Source organism: Pleurodeles waltl, chromosome 1_2, assembly GCF_031143425.1.
Source record: "Pleurodeles waltl isolate 20211129_DDA chromosome 1_2, aPleWal1.hap1.20221129, whole genome shotgun sequence".
NCBI lineage: Eukaryota > Metazoa > Chordata > Amphibia > Caudata > Salamandridae > Pleurodeles > Pleurodeles waltl.
In genome coordinates, this window is record NC_090437.1 from 1,232,438,145 (window position 1) to 1,232,458,228 (window position 20,084).

General features: G+C 45.0%; 1 protein-coding gene across 2 annotated transcripts in view; it reads left to right on the forward strand.

The window, feature by feature from the left end:
* The window catches only part of RMND5A (required for meiotic nuclear division 5 homolog A), a 371,570-nt gene that overhangs the window by 266,946 nt on the left and 84,540 nt on the right, over positions 1-20,084 (forward strand). For both annotated transcript variants that reach the window (XM_069204434.1, XM_069204441.1), the window contains one exon: positions 16,449-16,603. In XM_069204434.1, the coding sequence (XP_069060535.1) occupies positions 16,449-16,603 (155 nt within the window). The remainder of the gene's footprint in view (positions 1-16,448; positions 16,604-20,084) is intronic.

Genomic DNA, 20,084 nt, shown 5'->3' on the forward strand with positions numbered 1-20,084 from the left:
CTCCTCCCTGAGGGGAGGGGGACACATCCCTAATCCTATTGGGGGAATCCTCCATCTGCAAGATGGAGGATTTCTAAAAGTCAGAGTCACCTCAGCTCAGGACACCATAGGGGCTGTCCTGACTGGCCAGTGACTCCTCCTTGTTTTTCTCATTATCTCTCCTGGACTTGCCGCCAAAAGTGGGGGCTGTGTCCAGGGGGCGGGCATCTCCACTAGCTGGAGTGTCCTGGGGCATTGTTACATGAAGCCTGAGCCTTTGAGGCTCACTGCTAGGTGTTACAGTTCCTGCAGGGGGGAGGTGTGAAGCACCTCCACCCAGAGCAGTCTTTTGTTTCTGTCCTCCGAGAGCACAAAGGCCCTCACCACATGGGGTCAGAAACTCGTCTCTCAGCAGCAGGCTGGCACAGACCAGTCAGTCCTGCACTGAACAATTGGGTAAAATACAGGGGGTATCTCTAAGATGCCCTCTGTGTGCATTTTTTAATAAATCCAACACTGGTATCAGTGTGGGTTTATTAATCTGAGAAGTTTGATACCAAACTTTCCAGTATTCAGTGTAGCCATTATGGAGCTGTGGAGTTAGTTTTTGACAGACTCCCAGACCATATACTCTTATGGCTACCCTGCACTTACAATGTCTAAGGTTTTGCTTAGACACTGTAGGTGCATAGTGCTCATGCACCTATGCCCTCACCTGTGGTATAGTGCACCCTGCCTTAGGGCTGTAAGGCCTGCTGGAGGGGTGACTTACCTATGCCACAGGCAGTGTGAGGTTGGCATGGCACCCTGAGGGGAGTGCCATGTCGACTTAGTCATTTTCTCCCCACCAGCACACACAAGCTGGCAAGCAGTGTGTCTGTGCTGAGTGAGGGGTCCCTAGGGTGGCATAAGACATGCTGCAGCCCTTAGAGACCTTCCCTGGCATCAGGACCCTTGGTACCAGGGGTACCAGTTACAAGGGACTTACCTGGGTGCCAGGGTTGTGCCAATTGTGGAAACAATTGTACATTTTAGGTGAAAGAACACTGGTGCTGGGGCCTGGTTATCAGGGTCCCAGCACACTTCTCAGTCAAGTCAGCATCAGTATCAGGCAAAAAGTGGGGGGTAACTGCAACAGGGAGCCATTTCCTTACAACGTTCCTTAGCATATTTCACAAAGAGATGAAATCAAAATATAAATATTCAAGGAGACTCCTCGATGGATGGCATTGTAATATATCAAACAGGTGACCTTGCACTTTTATTATACATTAGTTGTAGAACCCTATAGGCGTCCACCTTGATGTGAAGTGAGAGAAGTCCTGCTTTTAGTAGATTTGTTAGCTCCTGTGTAGAGGAAAAATATTTTGGCTAGAATGATACAACAAGCCAAAGAGATGTTCACTAAACGAGATACAGCGAGGGCAACAACACCGAGAATTCAAGGAATTAAAAACCATCTTATTGGACCCATAATATATCTGGGGTCATGTTGAACCTTACAACTATCTTCTGTAGGAGAAGGGGCTTAAAATCCTCTTTCTCAAGGATCATTCCTGGAAAGACAGGCAGTTAGCAGCTGGGTGAAAGATGGAAAGGACAGTGATTCAGTGGTGGATTACAACTTTAAATGCGTGGTTCAGCAGATTTGGGCTAAGACAATCTCTTCCAGTAGCATATCAAAAGAACAAAACAAAAAGAATGTGCTTGAAGGCGGCAGAACTATCTACAACTGGTATGCCAGATTGCACATATATGGGTTTAAAGTATTGGGAAAACATCAAGGATAAGACCTCAGAGAAGGACTAGGTATCAGAAGCGCTTCATGCCCAGGTCCAAGGCCATTTCTTGATTACATCTTACCAAGTAAATCAACAAAGAGGGAAATGAATGTGATTAGTAGTCCTTTAATAATCCTCCCTGATATGATGCATAAAATCAGAAGCAATAATTTTCGGCAAGGAAATTGAGAGAATTGTATTCCAAGCCAAAGGCAATCCTATTTTGAGGGCCAAAGAACTCTTGCCCACTTAAGCGGAATGACTCTTCACTGGGTTCTGCTTCTCGTTGAGGAGATAATCGAGTCTGTTAGTCCCAACAGACTGTGATATTTGGCAATTCTAGATGGAGATCTTTTAGAAGGCTGTCACTAGATGTGTAAGGATATGTTACACATATGAGATTATAGCAAACATCCTACCAAAGAAATTGTCTATGGTCATAAATTACTCCTTCGTAATGTACTGTTCATAGCATGTGTTTGCTGTGGATAAACCAGCTCTGCATATTCCTACCATCTATTGGTGGGCTCAGGTGTTTGCTGGTTGTATTTCTTTGAAGAAGTCTTTCAAGTCACAAAGAATATGGTGACTGCTCCGATAGTCCGCAATGTGCATGGTTACCAAACTCCAATTGTTTCTTCCACCATCTGGTTCGGACATGTACAGCGGGCGCTCTGAATTTGACACATTCCTTATGCTTCTGTTAGGGCCCAACCTACCTGTTCGACCTTAAGACATGAAACATACAGACATTGATACCTTTCCTCTGAAGCAATGTGTAAGGAAATGCCTCCTTGGCATGGTTACCCCCTGACTTTTTGCCTTTGCTGATGGTATGTTTTGAATTGAAAGTGTGCTGAGGCCTGCTAACCAGGCCCCAGCACCAGTGTTCTTTCCCTAACCTGTACTTTTGATTCCACAATTGGCACACCCTAGCATCCAGATAAGTCCCTTGTAACTGGTACCTCTGGTACCAAGGGCCCTGATGCCAGGGAAGGTCTCTAAGGGCTGCAGCATGTATTATGCCACCCTAAGAGACCCCTCACTCAGCACAGACACACTGCTTACCAGCTTGTGTGTGCTAGTAAGAACAAAATGAGTAAGTCGACATGGCACTCCCCTCAGGGTGCCATGCCAGCCTCTCACTGCCTATGCAGTATAGGTAAGACACCCCTCTAGCAGGCCTTACAGCCCTAAGGCAGGGTGCACTATACCATAGGTGAGGGTACCAGTGCATGAGCACTGTGCCCCTACAGTGTCTAAGCAAAACCTTAGACATTGTAAGTGCAGGGTAGCCATAAGAGTATATGGTCTGGGAGTCTGTTTTACACGAACTCCACAGCACCATAATGGCTACACTGAAAACTGGGAAGTTTGGTATCAAACTTCTCAGCACAATAAATGCACACTGATGCCAGTGTACATTTTATTGTAAAATACACCACAGAGGGCACCTTAGAGGTGCCCCCCTGAAACTTAACCGACTATCTGTGTAGGCTGACTGGTTCCAGCAGCCTGCCACACTAGAGACATGTTGCTGGCCCCATGGGGAGAGTGCCTTTGTCACTCTGAGGCCAGTAACAAAGCCTGCACTGGGTGGAGATGCTAACACCTCCCCCAGGCAGGAGCTGTAACACCTGGCGGTGAGCCTCAAAGGCTCACCCCTTTGTCACAGCCCCGCAGGACACTCCAGCTAGTGGAGTTGCCCGCCCCCTCCGGCCCCGGCCCCCACTTTTGGCGGCAAGGCCGGAGAAAATAATGAGAATAACAAGGAGGAGTCACTGGCCAGTCAGGACAGCCCCTAAGGTGTCCTGAGCTGAGGTGACTCTAACTTTTAGAAATCCTCCATCTTGCAGATGGAGGAGTCCCCCAATAGGATTAGGGATGTGACCCCCTCCCCTTGGGAGGAGGCACAAAGAGGGTGTACCCACCCTCAGGGCTAGTAGCCATTGGCTACTAACCCCCCAGACCTAAACACGCCCTTAAATTTAGTATTTAAGGGCTTCCCTGAACCTAAAGATTTAGATTCCTGCAACTACAAGAAGAAGGACTGCCGAGCTGAAAGACCCCTGCAGAGGAAGACCAGAAGACACCAACTGCCTTGGCCCCAGACTTACCGGCCTGTCTCCTGCCTTCCAAAGAACCTGCTCCAGCGACGCTTTCCAAGGGACCAGCGACCTCTGAATCCTCTGAGGACTGCCCTGCTTCTAAAAAGACAAGAAACTCCCGAGGACAGCGGCACTGCTCCAAAAGAACTGCAACTTTGTTACAAGGAGCAGATTTAAAGACCCCTGCAATTCCCCGCAAGAAGCGTGAGACTTGCAACACTGCACCCGGCGACCCCGACTCGACTGGTGGAGAACAACCAACTCAGGGAGGACCCTCCGGCGACTCTACGACTGTGAGTAACCAAAGTTGTCCCCCCTGAGCCCCCACAGCGACGCCTGCAGAGGGAATCCCCAGGCTCCCCCTGACCGCGACTGTCTGAACTCCATTTCCCGACGGCTGGAAAAGGCCCTGCACCCGCAGCCCCCAGCCCCTAAAGAAACGGAACTTCTGTGCAGGAGTGACCCCCAGGAGGCCCTCTCCCTTGCCCAGGTGGTGGCTACCCCGAGGAGCCCCCCCCCTTGCCTGCCTGCATCGCTGAAGAGACCCCTTGGTCTCCCATTGAAACCTGAAGGAAACCCGACGCGTGTTTGCACACTGCACCCGGCCGCCCCCGCGCTGCTGAGGGTGTACTTTCTGTGCTACTTTGTGTCCCCCCTGGTGCCCTACAAAACCTCCCTGGTCTGCCCTCCGAAGACGCGGGTACTTACCTGCTGGCAGACTGGAACCGGGGCACCCCCTTCTCTCCATTATAGCCTACGTGTTTTGGGCACCTCTTTGACCTTTGCACCTGACCGGCCCTGAGCTGCTGGTGTGATAACTTTGGGGTTGCTCTGAACCCCCAACGGTGGGCTACCTTGGACCAAAAACTGAGAACTGTAAGTGACTTACTTACCTGTGAAAACTAACAATAACTTACCTCCCCCAGGAACTGTGAAAATAGCACTAAGTGTCCACTTTTAAAACAGCTTATTGTGTTTTATGACAAAAGTATTCATGCTAATGTAATGATTCAAAGTTCCTAGAGTACTTACCTGCAATACCTTCCAAACAAGCTATTACATGTGAAATTTGAACCTGTGGTTCTTAAAATAAACTAAGAAAAGATATTTTTCTATAACAAAACCTATTGGCTGGATTTGTCTCTGAGTGTGTGTACCTCATTTATTGTCTATGTGTATGTACAACAAATGCTTAACACTACTCCTTGGATAAGCCTACTGCTCGACCACCCTACCACAAAATAGAGCATTAGTATTATCTCTTTTTACCACTATTTTACCTCTAAGGGGAACCCTTGGACTCTGTGCATGCTATTCCTTACTTTGAAATAGCACATACAGAGCCAACTTCCTACACAATGTCTCCTGGAGCCTGTTCCATCATTGACTCTTGACCAGCCAGGGTCTCAGTCCTCTTTTGGCCTTCTTGCCCTTTTGTTTAATGTCTTGTGGATTATGTACACAGGCTGACGGAATGGGCGTCCTCTAAGATTTGTCTTCAGTGTCATGCAAAGTTGCCATGGTCTATCACCAGGTTTGTAAAGTTTGCCTGTCCCCTGACTACAAAGATGCCATCTGAGGCCTGCCTGACCTTCCTTTTGAAGAAGTCTCTTCAATATCAGTGGGAGCCGCAGTGGGCACATCACAACATGCTGCACAAGGCTTCCCATGATGCCCCTGACACTTTTGGGAAACATTAATCCCATGAGTCGAAGAAAGATGTTCTGCTCTACCAGGTTACCCCTAGCCCAAGGCCATTCTACCTAGGAGTCATAGAACGTAGATTAAGAGGAGTGTGAGTATAGCTGAAGCAGACACACATACTAAGCCTTCTAAGTGGTGTCAAGGTTGAGCCAAGCCCCCGAAGGGGTTGGGCTCTGCACCCTTAAGCATAGGCCAGCCCACCAGGGCCCCACCGCCTTCTGACACTGGTAGGCCCTGGTCAAAACCCTCTGAACCCGCTCCCATCCACATTCAGCCTGAAGGTAGTACACATGCCTCGAGTCCGCTCAAGGCATCTTCACACAAGGGTCCCCATCACTCTTCATATGGCCAGGCAGCCCCCTCTGTCCAGTTGACCATGACAACGCACCTTTCAATCCTTTGGCCACTAACTGACCATGGGACAACTATTACGTCAATCTCAAACCTACCCCTGGGAATTCAGGCATGGATTACTATCTGCCGTCAGTTGACAGAACCACGTATCACAAGGTTGTACAGAAGGCTGCTGCTTTAAAGTGGACATCCATGTCCTCCACGAGGATGATGATTTCCTCATGGAGACTTTGTCTAAATTAGAAAGAACAGTCCAATTTCTGCTCATGCCTTAGTGAATGTTAACGTTGGCCATAGATAACTTTAAATAGCCAGTCAAGACAAGGGGTAACAAGTAGGATTGGGGGAAAAATATAATCACTCTCCCAATGACCCAGCTTATATCAAGGGTCAGGTTACGAGAGATTCACTAGAGTTCACAATGTGCTTAAGTGCAACAACTCTCAAGGTACAGGTGACACCCCCCCCCCCCCCCCCCCTTCCAAATTGGGTAAGGAGAGTAAAAATAACCAGCATCTGGAGTGGGTAGGGTGGCAGAAGAAGCCACCACCCATTGAAAAATGGCAAACCCTATTGGCCTGCTTTCCAGATGTGATGTCACGGAGTATAAAATGTAGGAGCTAGTTAAACATCTGTCTGAAGAGTTCAGACAGAGATGGGAGCAGTTCGTGGCAGAAGGAAAGACTTATTCCAGTGGCACTATCAGATGCGCCGTAGATGATCGGAGAATGTTGCTTGATGTATCAACACCTGTGTCCTAGTTAAGCACCATGCATGGTTCTGAATTTCAGGTTTTAAACCCAAAGTCTAGTATCCTCTCCTCAACTTGCCGTTTGATGATGAAGATTGATTTGGTCTGCAGGTTGACTAAATGTTGGAGAAAGTACAGAAAGATAACAACTCCGCAAGGCTAGGGGCGCCCTTCAGATCTCAGCACCTAGAGACTCATTTCAGAGGCACCAGTACAGGGCTGGTTAGCAAAACACCTCCCATAAGACAATCTGCTCCCAAAAGAGGCAGCAGCAACAGCCAAACTGCGTGGCTACTCAAGGAGTGCCTACAGAGGCAATGAGAACAGAGCCAGGTGCAAAGGGTGTTTCAGTAAGCAAGCCTAGACTTCCAAACAATTTAGTCCCTCCACCTCAAACCCCCAATTATGCAACACCTGTTGGTAGGAGCCTCTTGGATTTTCTTCCCTGATGGCAGGAGCTCACATCTGGCCAGTAGGAGTTAGCAGTTGTTCACTACAGCTGCTGCCTAGAACTTGTTTCCTCTCCTCCCAAAATCCCGCTCCACATTCAAACCCTCAGCAAAGATTATCTTAACCTTCTGTAAGAAGAATTCCCAGCGTTTCTTCAAAAAGAGGTCATAGTACTGGTGCCCCCTTCAAAACAGGGACACTGGTTCCTGATGCCCAAGAATGATGACTCCCTCAGACCCATCCTGTACCTCAGGTCCCTCAATCGTAAACTTACTGGATACCATCCTTCTGCTGCTAAAAGACAATTTCATGATAGGGTTAGACTTCTCGAGGACTCCTACTCCCACATCCCAATCTACCCTGCCTACTGACTTTACCTGAGCTTCATGGTAAGTGGCCGCCGTTATCAGTTCAAAGTACTGCCACTGCCTTAAGAGTCTTCACTAGACGCCTGGCAGTGGTGACTGCCCACTTAAGGGGAGGCATCCACATCTTCCTCTAGCTAAATGAATGGCTGATCAAGAGCACAAGTAGCAGTGCATAGTGCACACCCAGACTACCATCCTGATCCTTCACATCCTCTGGTTCACCATCAGTACCACTAAATCCCTTCTACTGCCCCTGCATGTACAACCCTACCTAGAGATGAGGCTGAATTCAGTCACGGGCAAGATGTACCAAAGCATACAAAGAGTCCTGGCTTTTCAGCCAAACTATTACCTTACAATAAAAATGTTCATACATCTGTTGGGCATGATGGCCTTGCGCTTCGCCGTAGTACCCCACATCTGACTTCAGATACCTCAGCTGCAATAGTGCCTCGCAATCCATTGGTCACAACGGATGGTCAAATGGATGATCTAGTGTTGGTAAAGGCCGCATACACTCTGCAGTGGTTGATCAGCACTGATCTGTTATGGGGTGGGCCTTTCTTACACCCTGTCCAACAAGTCACCATTACCACGGATGCCTCTCAAGCTGGCTGTGGGGTGCATCTCAGCTATGCTACAGTGCAAGTTGTGTGGGCTTCTTATCTTGCCTACACATCAGGACGTCTACACGTAGTGGCCATAGCTGGATACATGCAGAAAAGGGAACAATTGCTTATGCTCTGCATACCTGTTGTTAAGGTTTTCATGAAAGGCTTAAAAGGGGCAATCCCTCCTAGGGTTCACCCTTGCTACAGCGTGGAACCTTAAAGTACTCACCAGACTGAGACCTCCTCTTTGTGTCCTTCGGCACTTGCCTTCTCCAGTACCTTTATTGAAAAGTAACATTCCTTGTGGCAATGACCTCCCTGAGGCGTATTAGTGAGATACGAGCCCTCATGGTCCAAGAACACTTCATTCAGGTTCACAGAGATAGGGTAGGTCGAGGAACTAACCTCAAGTTCCCCCCCTAAAGTGATTTTCCTTCTCCAGCTTAACCAAACCATAGGGAGTCCAGTCTTCTTCCCTCAACCAGACTCTAGAGCAGAGACAAACCCACACATTGTGGATGTCAAATGAGCTCTCATGTATTACATTGATAGAACAAAGCCTTTTTGCAACGCTGACCAACTCTTCATATCCTTTGCTTAACCTCACAATGCTCCCCTTAAATCCAAATCCGGCATTGCAAGATGGATAGTCCGGTGTAACCAGACCTGTTGCCTCAAAGCTAAAAGAACCCTTCCTGTCATTCCTAGGAGACACTCGACCCGGAAGAAGCTAACAAGCATGGCTTTCTTGTGAAGCATTCTGTCAGCTTAAAGATGTAAAGCTGCCACTTTGTCAACGCCACACACCTTCACTAAGCATTACTGTGTTGACATATTAACCAAACCGGCTTTTTGGTCAGACAGCCTTAAGGACAACCCCTTTTCAGACATCTGCATTATCCACATTCTAACCACCGCTAATAGGGGTTACTGCTTTACAATCTGTACAGAGCATGTGTATCTACAGCAGCAAATGCTACGAACAGAAAATGTTACTTAACCTATAAGTAGTACCATTGATGCACATGCCCACATTACACCCAAAAAGAATGTGACTCTGATCTCTTCTATTAGTAAATATTTTGTTTTTGCAGTCATCATATCTACCATACTGCTTACTCACCACTCCGCACTACCCTCATCCACTGTGTTCGAAATACATTTTAAAATGGAGTTTGGTGCGCATGTGACTCGAAAGATTTCTTTAAATAAAAACAGCTTGCAAACATCTGAGCCTGACACTAGGTGGCAGGAGTATGCAGAGAATGTGAAATCTACAGCACTACACTCAACGAACACATGCTTACAGGGTAACATTTTTTCTTTCTAGGTGGAGGAAGCTGTTGGAGTTCAAAAGGCTCATCCACCCCAAAACTTTGGTACTCTTGTTCTGCCCCAGTGCCCATGCCACCAGTAGGGGTTAGAGTAAAATATCTCAAATAATTGGTAATCTATAACCACAGACAGATTGATACTGCGTGTACAGATGCTAAATAGTGGTTTAAAAGGAAATTCCAACATTAAGCATACAGAAAGGACTAAATTTACCTATTACAACTTGTGGTGCAAGAACGTTTAGTAAAAGGAGCAATAGAGAAGGTATATAATGAAGATAAACAGGGTTATTCTACATGTATTCCCTTCTACCAAAGCAAGACCTGATATTCTGCCCTTTGTAAACTGATTTGTAAAGGTGCAGAAATTCCACATTTTCTGGTAGCATTTGATTTTATAGGGAACCCGGTGATCAATAAACTGTGTTGGATGATATCATCATCAAAAAGTGTGAGTGCACCCAAAAACAAATTTACCATGAATCTCAGTCCATAACTGTGAGGACTGTAGTTGCATTAGTGTGAATGATGGCTTTTTGTATTTAGTTAATATCAAATGTGAGGCTGTGCAGACCTGTACTTTGTTTCAACAATCAATGAGTACAATTAATGTGGCCTAGGAGAATCTAGTGTATAAAGGTTGAAGCAATAGACCGAAAACAGTGTAATAAAGGCAAGAAATGTTAAACCCCTGCTCACAACAGCCATCATAACTTTGATGCATCACTTATGGGTTGTGTGCACATCTGGACTTGTTAAAAATTAGGAGTCTGTGATCTCCACATGAATCAATAGGGTCTCAACACTGTCACAACTTAAGGATGGTTTTCCATGCATGAATATTTTTCCAAACCAGATATAGAACAAAATATTTCCGATAATGACAGATAACATAACCTGCTGTTTCTCTTAAACATGCAGAGAAGCGTTTTAATAGCAAGAAATATTATCATCATAGCTCTTCTATTGGAAAACAGAACATGTATGCAGAATGAATGTGTGCTATAGGTATACATATAGATGCCCAATTCTCTTCCCAGTAGCTACAGCGTACACACAATTTTGTAGTTTCATTGGACTTGTATGTCTGGACGATTGATATATCAGTACAATACAGTAGAGATAACCATAAAGGACTAATTGTATCATAAATTTGGCTGAAGTTGGTTCTGTACAGCCTGAGGCAGTTGTCCCCAAAATGAGTTATTGCGTCATATCAGTATAGTGGACCTGAGGACAGTACGTTTTTCCTTGATATCCTCCAGACTTGTATTGAAAACCAACAATATACTGACTTAGACAGTGAATACTCGGATTTCCTCCTTAGACAGGGAGAGTGAGGTCTAAGACTTCTTTTGAGTGGGAATGTCTGACCATATCTCGTTCGTTGATACCCAGGAGCACCAGCATCCTAGCATGTCACATTCAGGGATTGCAAAATGATCAGGCCTGCACTCTATAGAGCATGATATCTTATAACAAGTTGATTCTGTGCTGCATCAGATTTTCTGGAAAAATTGTAAACCCATAACAAATTGCATGATGGGAAATGCAAAATATCATCTTTACATGGCAAGATACTGTAAACTCAGATCTAAGAAGAATTCTCTCTTACCTAAAAAGTACAGGAATGCTAGAATAAGAATGATTCTGATGCCCCTGTAGCGGTCATAGATTTAGGTCTCCTTTTGGAGTCATACCATGCAACTCTTCCAACTAGAGTGCTGCTCAGAATAGAATACCACAACATATAGTTATCAAACCTATTAGGCTGACTCATGAATTGCTGCAATATAGGTCTTGGAATATCCCTTGAGATTGCATGGTCGTTCTGAAAGAAGCAAGTAGTTCTTCCACCAAACCTATTATATGTTTACAAAGAAAAGGTTCCTCTTGCAGTATGTAAAGGACATGAAATGAACGAAGGAAGACAAGCTGGTCCCACTTTACAAATCTACACCTAGCAACATCTAGTTTACAGTTCATGGAAGGACAATTTACAGGCCATTACACCCAGAAGAAGTGTCCATTCTTTTGTCATTCTTGAATGTATCAGTGATGACGTTTTTAAAAATTTAATTTGAATCTCAAATTACCATGTCAGCTTCTCCCTGGTGGTGTAGCATAAAGCCAGCCTACAGCACCTTTCTTGGACATTAATCTACCTACTTGCTCTTCCACACTCCAGATATTTGCAACAACTCAGTAAGAGCAAGGATCATAACACAACGGGTGAATAAGAAATCTAAAGCGTCCTCTAATGATCCACTCTACATACAGGATCAGCTTCCACCTTACTCTTTAGTAGTAGCAAGTGCATGCAACAGCGCCAACTCTCAAACCACTGGTGACACCCCTGATCAAAATAAGAGAGTAAGAGAAAAGACTCAGCGGGCAAATGGGTAGTTGCCCAGTCGGCCATTGATTGGTGCATTGGCTATTCTGTTGGTCTCCTTTTAAGGTTCGATTGGGCTCGCTGGATTTAAATGGAGGAACTCCTCTAATACCGTGCAGAAGAACACAAAAAAGAGGCTACCGAATAGCCTCTGAAGGCAAATTAATATCCAACACAACCATATGCTTTCCCCTAAGTGCTGCAGACAGTGCTGTTAGGCGTTAATTTCAAGTGTCATACTACGGAGGCATGCATGGCTTCAGGTCTTCAGGCTCAAACTGGAAGTTCATCAAAACCTAATTACTCGATCTGCCTCTCGTTTGAGAACATCTTTTTGGCCCGCAGGTAGATACCTTGTTAGAAAAAACAATTAAAAGGCAGTGAAACATCAAAGACAATGGGTCCCTTTCAAATCCCTTCCCACTGCGACTCCTTTTGCTGCTCAGCCTACCGCGGAAGTTCCAAGACCTCTGCATTTTTCCAGCGACGACAAATGCCTCTCCCAGAAGTGATTCCAAGGCTCCTACAGAGGAAATAATTTAAAAGCAGAGGTAAAGGTGGATCTCCCAAAGGAGGCACCAGCAAGCCCTGACTCTCCTCTCATTCCCCCCCCCAATCACATAACACCAGTCGGGACCCTCTCCGACCAGTAGCTGTTGGATATTATCTGGAGCTAATTTCCACAGCTCCCAACATTCCAGCTCGCAAACACAAACTCTCCTCACCACACCAAAGGTTACACCGGGAAGAGGTCCAGTGCCTCCTCCAAAAATTAGCTATAGAACCCAGCCTTTACCAACAGCGGGTGCAGGAGTTTACTCACTATACTTCCTCATTCCCCGGAAGGTCAGCTCCCTCAGATAACTTTGGAGTCTCAGGCCCCTAAATGAATTGTCTCAGCATTTTCACACGGTCACTTTTCAGGATGTCATCCCACTACTACAAGATGACTTCATGGCTACACTCTACCTCAAGGACACCTATTTCCACACTCCAATCCATCCTCCCCATCTCCAGTACCTCATATTTGTATTAAGCAGACAACATTACCAGTTCAAAGTGCTTCCCTTTGGAGTCCCTACCACACCAAGGGTCTTCACCAAGTACCTTGCCTGGAGGCCGCTCACCTGCGCAGACAGGGCATCCACATATTTCCTTAGCTGGAGGATCGGCTCATCAAAAGTGCCACCCATCTAAAATGTCTCCAACACACTCAGGTCACCATCAATACTAACAACTTGCTAAAGGGCTGTCCATTCTTAGACCCAATCAATGAACTCTCTACATAAATCACCAAGGGCTACTAGCTCTTCACCAAGCTTTGAAAGGTTTACTTCCTCAACTAATTAACAAGGTTGTCCTCATCAAGACGGATAAAACATCCATGTGTTACCTTCAGAAACAAAGGGTCACCAGATCTCCTCAGCTCTGTGACCTAGCTCAGACCATTCAGAAATGGGCTCTCCATCACAAGATCCACCCCTTAGCAGAATACTTGCAGGGAGTGGACCACAACTTTGCTGACCTTCTCAGCTGGATGCTGCAACAAGCCCATGAGTAGGAACTTCACCCACAAGCCCGCCACCGCTACTTCCAGTGTTGTGGACTACCAGAGAGGGATCTTTTAGCCCCAGCAGAAAACTTCAAATGACCAAACTCACAATCCGAGGGCAATGCACTATGGATGAGTTTGTCAGGGACATTTGTTTACGCTTTGCGTCCTCTGCTTCTGCTTCAACAGACATCTCTCACACTGATCCTGGTGGCTTCCACATGGGCATGACATTCATAGTACACCACCCTCCTCAACCTCCGTGGTCCCTCATGAGACACACCCCAACAGGCAGGACCTTCTCACACAGAACAATGGAGAAATTAGGCACTCAGGTCTCTCAGCCTTGTGATCTGGCTCCTGAAGTCCTAGAGTTTGGATACCTTAATCTCCTACTAGAATGCACAGACATTGTTAAAGAAGCATGCAGGCCTACTGGTGCCTCTGATGCTGCTAAATGGAAGAGTTTTGTTCACTATTGTCACTCCAGACATATTGATCCATTAGCAGCCGAAGTAGAAGACATTGTCTGCTACCTCTCACAAACTTCTGGTTTAGCATACATATCCATAAGACTACGCCTAGGGTCTATCTATAGCCACTTATCTTCAGAACAGTTATTTTTCCAGTCCGACTACCTGTCATTAAAGCCTTTTTGGAAGGTCTTACAAGCATTATTCCTCTCAGGGTGCCACTAGCTCAGACATGTAATCTCAATGTTGTATTAACAAGAATAATGGGGCCCTTCGTTTGAGCATTTCCACTCCTTTCCACTCCAATTTCAGTCCTGGAAGATAATTTGTTGTGTTGCTATTACTTAACTTAGATATGTCAGTAAGCGGAGTACAAACCTGTTCCTGTGAGCTTGGAAGAACCCCTTTTCCAAGTTCACAAGAACAAGTTTGTACTCCGCATAAACCCTAAATTTCTCGGGAATGGACGCTCACCATTCCTACTAAATCAGCCCATTGAATGTCTTGTGTTTTCCAATCAGCATGACTCAGTTGCAGAACGGGCCCTACACACGGATATAAAAAGAGCTCTCCTGTATTATATTGACACAACCATTCAAATAAACACAACCGCTTTTTGTTGCTTTCTCCACACCACGCAACAGAAGAGCCATTTCTATATCGGGCATTGGAAGATGGATTGTTAAATGCATCCAAGCATGCTCTGCTAAAGTCAAAACAACTTTACTCATTTCTCCTAGCTCTCACTTTACTCATATAAAAGGGGCTTCAGCTGCTTTCCTGGGAAGCATCCCTATAGCTTACACATGTAAAGCAGCTACACGGTCTATACCACATACCTTTACAAACATTACTGTTTAGATGTGCTGGCCAGTCAACAAGCCAGTGTGGGTCAGGCAGTTAAGTGTACACTATTTAAACAGTTGTAACTCCCACAGGGTAGCCACGTCTTATGTATGAGGATTGCTTTACAGTCTGTGCACAGCCACACATGCCTCGAACAGAAAATGTCACTTACACAGTAAACATCTGTTTGTGGCATGTAGGGCTGTAGAATAACATGCACCAACCCTTTTCCTTGGACTCCTGTGCTGGAAGCAGATACTTTCACTCCTTTTTCATACTCCTTTGGCATGGACATCTCTAAATACTACGCTTTGCTTTGCACTTCCTCCTCACCCACGATTTGGGAAAACAATCTAACAATGGAGTCGAAGACCATGCACATTACCAGCATAAAGGAATAGTCACAGTACCTCGTGACTCGAAAGACTTTAGAAGAAAAACAGCTTGCACACATCCGAGCCCAACACTAGATGGCAGGATTATGCACAGCAAATGAATCTACAGCACTACATGCTACAAGCAGATGTTTACTGGGTAAGTAAAAATTTTCTTAGTTATTTCCTATTGTCTTCCTTTTCTTTCTCTCTTTGTCTCTTTCTTTCCGACTTGATTGCAACCTGTGTACAAGACCACGGTACCACATTCCTCCCCACCCCCCTTTCGATTTCAACTCCAAACCTTTACATGCATTTACACATTTTTACCATATATATTTCTAAACACAAGTATATGACAAAGTTCACTAAATTTGACTCAAATGCTTCAGTCTACCTAAGATGTGCTCATTTGTAAGTCCTGACGTTAATTTCACTGTGACTGCATTTTGCCCTTTTGCTAAAATGTTTCAACACACTAAAGTTCCCTTAAGTTCCAGGGCGTACAATAGTATTGTGTACTTATTTATGCCAAAAATATAGTAGTTTTTCACCAATATTTCCCTTTTTCCTAACAGCTTTGGTAAAAAATAAATCCATGTAAAAACCATGACGAACGCCAGTCCTGTTTGGTTGTACCATTTTTTATTTAGAGGCACAGATGTAGAAGAGATCTCTTCCTGCATTGGACATTGAATTCGAAGTTTCTCAAGTTATCTGGCACACCACACTAAGCGTTTTGCCAGAGCTAAATGATCTATACGGAAAATATAATGGAATGCTAAAGAGACTGGATATGCCAACTAGGCAAAATATGAAATCAACATAACTTATTTGAATACGTGCAGTTGTCATATATAGTTATGTTAGAATGACAGTTTAAGATTAGTAGCAAGGCTTACTGCAGAGATCTGTTCGAAAGTGTCAGAGTAAAGAGGGGAGGATTGTCTTTCTAAATATTCAGTAATTCCACACCAGCCTCTGATTGTGCAGCAGCCTTCACCTCATCCTTCCCCTGCATTGCAGTTGATGGGGACAGGTCAGTTCTTGCTGCTGCTCCTCAATCCATGACCATTTCAGACTCGTTTGAGCCTTCCCATCACTTTAGTAGCACCAGTTTGTCCATCCTGGCAAGTTGGGTTGCAAAAGGAACAAGCCACATAGATTAGAGCAATTGCTTAATTCATAGCCATTGACGCTTTTCTGCTCCTCTTGCATCCCTGCCTCCTCTTCCTCAAAGGAGACTTTGAAAGAGGACAACTTTTCATAAGTATTTTATAACTTGACACAGTACTTGTTATACTGTTTGTTCTTAACACTTAAGAATTCTTACCTTTTTATTAATTTCATTATATTTACTCATTTCAGATTGAAGTTGATCTGGGTAAGAAATGTTGGTATCATTCAATATTTGCCTGCCCAATTTTGCGTCAGCAAACAACGGAGAACAATCCGCCGATGAAGCTTGTGTGTGGGCACATCATCTCCAGAGATGCTCTCAACAAAATGTTTAATGGAAGCAAGTAAGTATGAAACGAGTCAATTAGCAACAGCAATGGTGAAAATAAGGATAGCAGCTCTAACTACCATTGAAAAGTCTTTAAAAAAATAAATGGAACTGACGTATTTTTTTTTTTTCTACTGGGCATTAGTGCTTGCATTGCATTTGCAAGCAAAGCTGTGGGATAGCACAACACCACATAGCAGTTTCTGATGAAAGGTGTGCTGAAGCAGCGTTACAGAGAAGCTATTTATCACCTCCCAGCGGTATGTGCAGCCACTGCTGTAGATGAGGTGATGATAATAGCCTTATTGCAATTACTTACAGGGCAATATGTTTTAAATTACTCTCCTCTCAATATGGACCCTTGCCTGAGGCTGCTGTTCATAATTCTGTGTAATATAAATAACTGTTATTATCCACAGGTGTGGGCAGTAACGCTTAATTAGAAGTTTGAAATGTTGGAAACTTTATTAAGAAAATAGACAGGCTGCAGGTTTTAATCACCGTTATAGGCCTGGTGCTGTGAGCATTACTGTATCTTGACGAACTTTTGACTGTCCCGAAAGCTGTGGGAAAATGTCGAGGTTCCCCCTGCCTGACAGTGTACCACTGGAACCATGGAAAGAGAAAGGGATTTTTTTTATGCCTCGCTCCTGTACCTCACTCTGTCTTGCCATGTGAGGTGGAGCAATTTTGCAGTGCAACAAAAGGGCTGTGGTTGCTTTTTCTCCGCCTTTTTTGATAGGTCAGGTGATTGCTTCATGTCAAGTACTGCACAAGTTTCATGTGTGATCCAGCAGTATTTTATGAGAGGGGGTCAGCAGTAGGTGTCAAAGTTGACGAAAAGAACTGTTGGAGTTTTTATAACCACTGATCTCTTAGGATGTGGCCCGAGCTATTGCCAGTGGCTAAGAATAATTCAAGCATTCCTTAAATCATTTTTGCCTTTACCCCCCCTAAGTGCGCTGCATATGCCCAGACGTGGGCCCTGGGCTCACTGTGCCACTGGAACCAAGCTATACGTGGCTGAAGAGCCCTAACTAGAGCAAAACTGGTCCTAGGTTGCTTGTGTTCCAGTTCATGGATGATCTGCCTGGCAGGTCGAGCTGGACTGCTCCCATGGACAGCAGAATCAACACTGATTTGCATATGGCTGGGTCTAAACTGAGGTGACATGGTGGACAAAAAAGATGATGAATTGAGATGCAGCCCGAGTGATTGCCAGTGGCTGAAATTAATTCAAGCATTCCATCCATCACCTTGTTGTTTTTGCAATGATTTTAAGGTCATAAGTTCAAATACCGGCATGGCAGACCACCTTCATGCTTTCAGTGTTGGTACATTGATTACTATAAATTGAGTTTTAGTAGCATCTGTTTTTTTGAAGTGTGCTCTACAACATAATTTTAAAGTTAATATTAGAAATTATAAAATAACTTTAAATGTTAACTGAAAAAGTAAAGTTGGAGGAATAGCTTGGTTACAATTCAAAGCCTGAAAAACACAAATGTAATGGCATTACTCTTGACTTCAATCATTACATCACAGATGAACATTGTATAAACTTCTGTGATCTGTCCTTGTTCACAATCGAGAATTTGGGTTGAGGGAGGTGCACCCTTTCATCTCAGTGATTTTGTGAATTTTTTTTAAAGATGGAGTACAAGAAATTCATGAGACTTCAAAATGGTTATGACTCGTAAATTAGGCTCTGCTTTTATTTCCCTACATTTTCACTTCTTGACAAAAATACTGCATGGAAATATATCCTTTATAAATCCAAAAAGCATACATATGTAAGTATTCTCTGTCTGCATGTCATGTTTAGTTCATAATTATGTCTCAATCTCCCCATGGCTTAAAGTGTAACATCTGGCTCTCTTGTAATGTGCTCTGATTACATTGTGCCAAGTGTGTGGTGTGTAAAATGGCAAGCATCAATGAAATAAGGTAATTTCGATAGGAAACAGATTTTGTGACCTCCCCAGACCTTGCTTCCACCACCATTGGTTATTTTTTTATTTATTTAGACCAAGGATGTTTTTTTAACCTGTTTTAAAGGTTTAATTGCAAAATGTTGAGTCTCCTTCGGAAAGGTATTCTGATCACTAGCCTGGTCGGCCCGGCCACGTGTCTCTTCAAGGCTGATGGAACGGACCCCATTCCGCTTCTGTCCAAAATGTCATAACAAGTATCCGTATACAGATCAACATCTGGTCTGTAACTTGTGTCTGTCTCCAGAGCACAAGGAAGATACCTGTGAAGCCTGTCGAGCGTTTTGGTCGAGGAAGACATAAAGAGACCGAAGAGCCAGAAGACTGCAGATGGCGCCGACAGGACAAGGGCATTTCGAGGAGGAAGAAGAAACCTTCTCCATCCAGGAATCGGACTCTGACGAGCTCGATCCCGAAAAAACGCCAAAAACCGTGAGTAAGACGTCGAAACATAAAACTCACGAGAAGACAACAAAGCCCAGGGGTCGCCACCGCCAACAGGCCATGGCTTAACCCGAAAAATAGGTGACTGATCATCGGCACCGAAAAAGGGCACGCTTGTGGCGAAGTCATCCGACTCCGGTCGAGATACCGCCACACAGCAATCTCTTGCCCGAGACAGCGGCTCCGAGCAGATTCGGCACCGAGACAGTGGCACTGAAATGGTTCGGCACCGAGACACCACGACGCCGAAAATAAAAAAGGTTTCCTCGGAGCCCAAAAAGGCGACCAAAAAGGTTTCGATTCCGAAACATCCAGCCTCGGAACCGAAAACAGGTTCCTACACAGAGGAACAGGGATTGTCCTCCCAGATGCAAGGACATAAGTTTGGAGAAGAACTTGAATCAGTAGAGCCAGACTACACTCCAAGAAGGCTCCACATTCAAAAAGACACAGGGAAGATAAGCACTCTTCCCCCAATCAAGATGAAAAGAAGATTTGCCTTTCAAGAAAAGGACAAGCAGCCACAGGCAAAGGTGGCAAGACAAACAACTCCACCACCATCTCCACCACCATCAGTGCACACATCACCGGTAGCCACTCCACCACTGATGCAATCCCCGACTCATACTGCAATGAGTCAAGATGATCCCGACGCATGGGACCTTTATGATGCTCCGGTATCAGATAACAGCCCAGACTGTTACCCTGCGAGGCCGTCGCCACCTGAAGACAGTACATCCTACACGCAGGTGGTCTCAAGGGCAGCTGCTTTTCATAACGTCACCTTGCATGCAGAACCTATGAGGATGACTTTTTGTTTAATACCCTATCCTCCACTCATAGCCAATACCAAAGCTTACCTATGCTCCCGGGAATGCTAAAACATTCCAAACAAATATTTCAGGATCCTGTAAAAGGCAGAGCCATAACTCCAAGGGTGGAGAAGAAGTACAAGCCACCGCCAACAGACCCTTTTCATATTACACAGCAATTAACACCAGACTCTGTGGTTGTCGGGGCAGCTCGCAAGAGAGCAAACTCTCATACCTCGGGAGACGCACC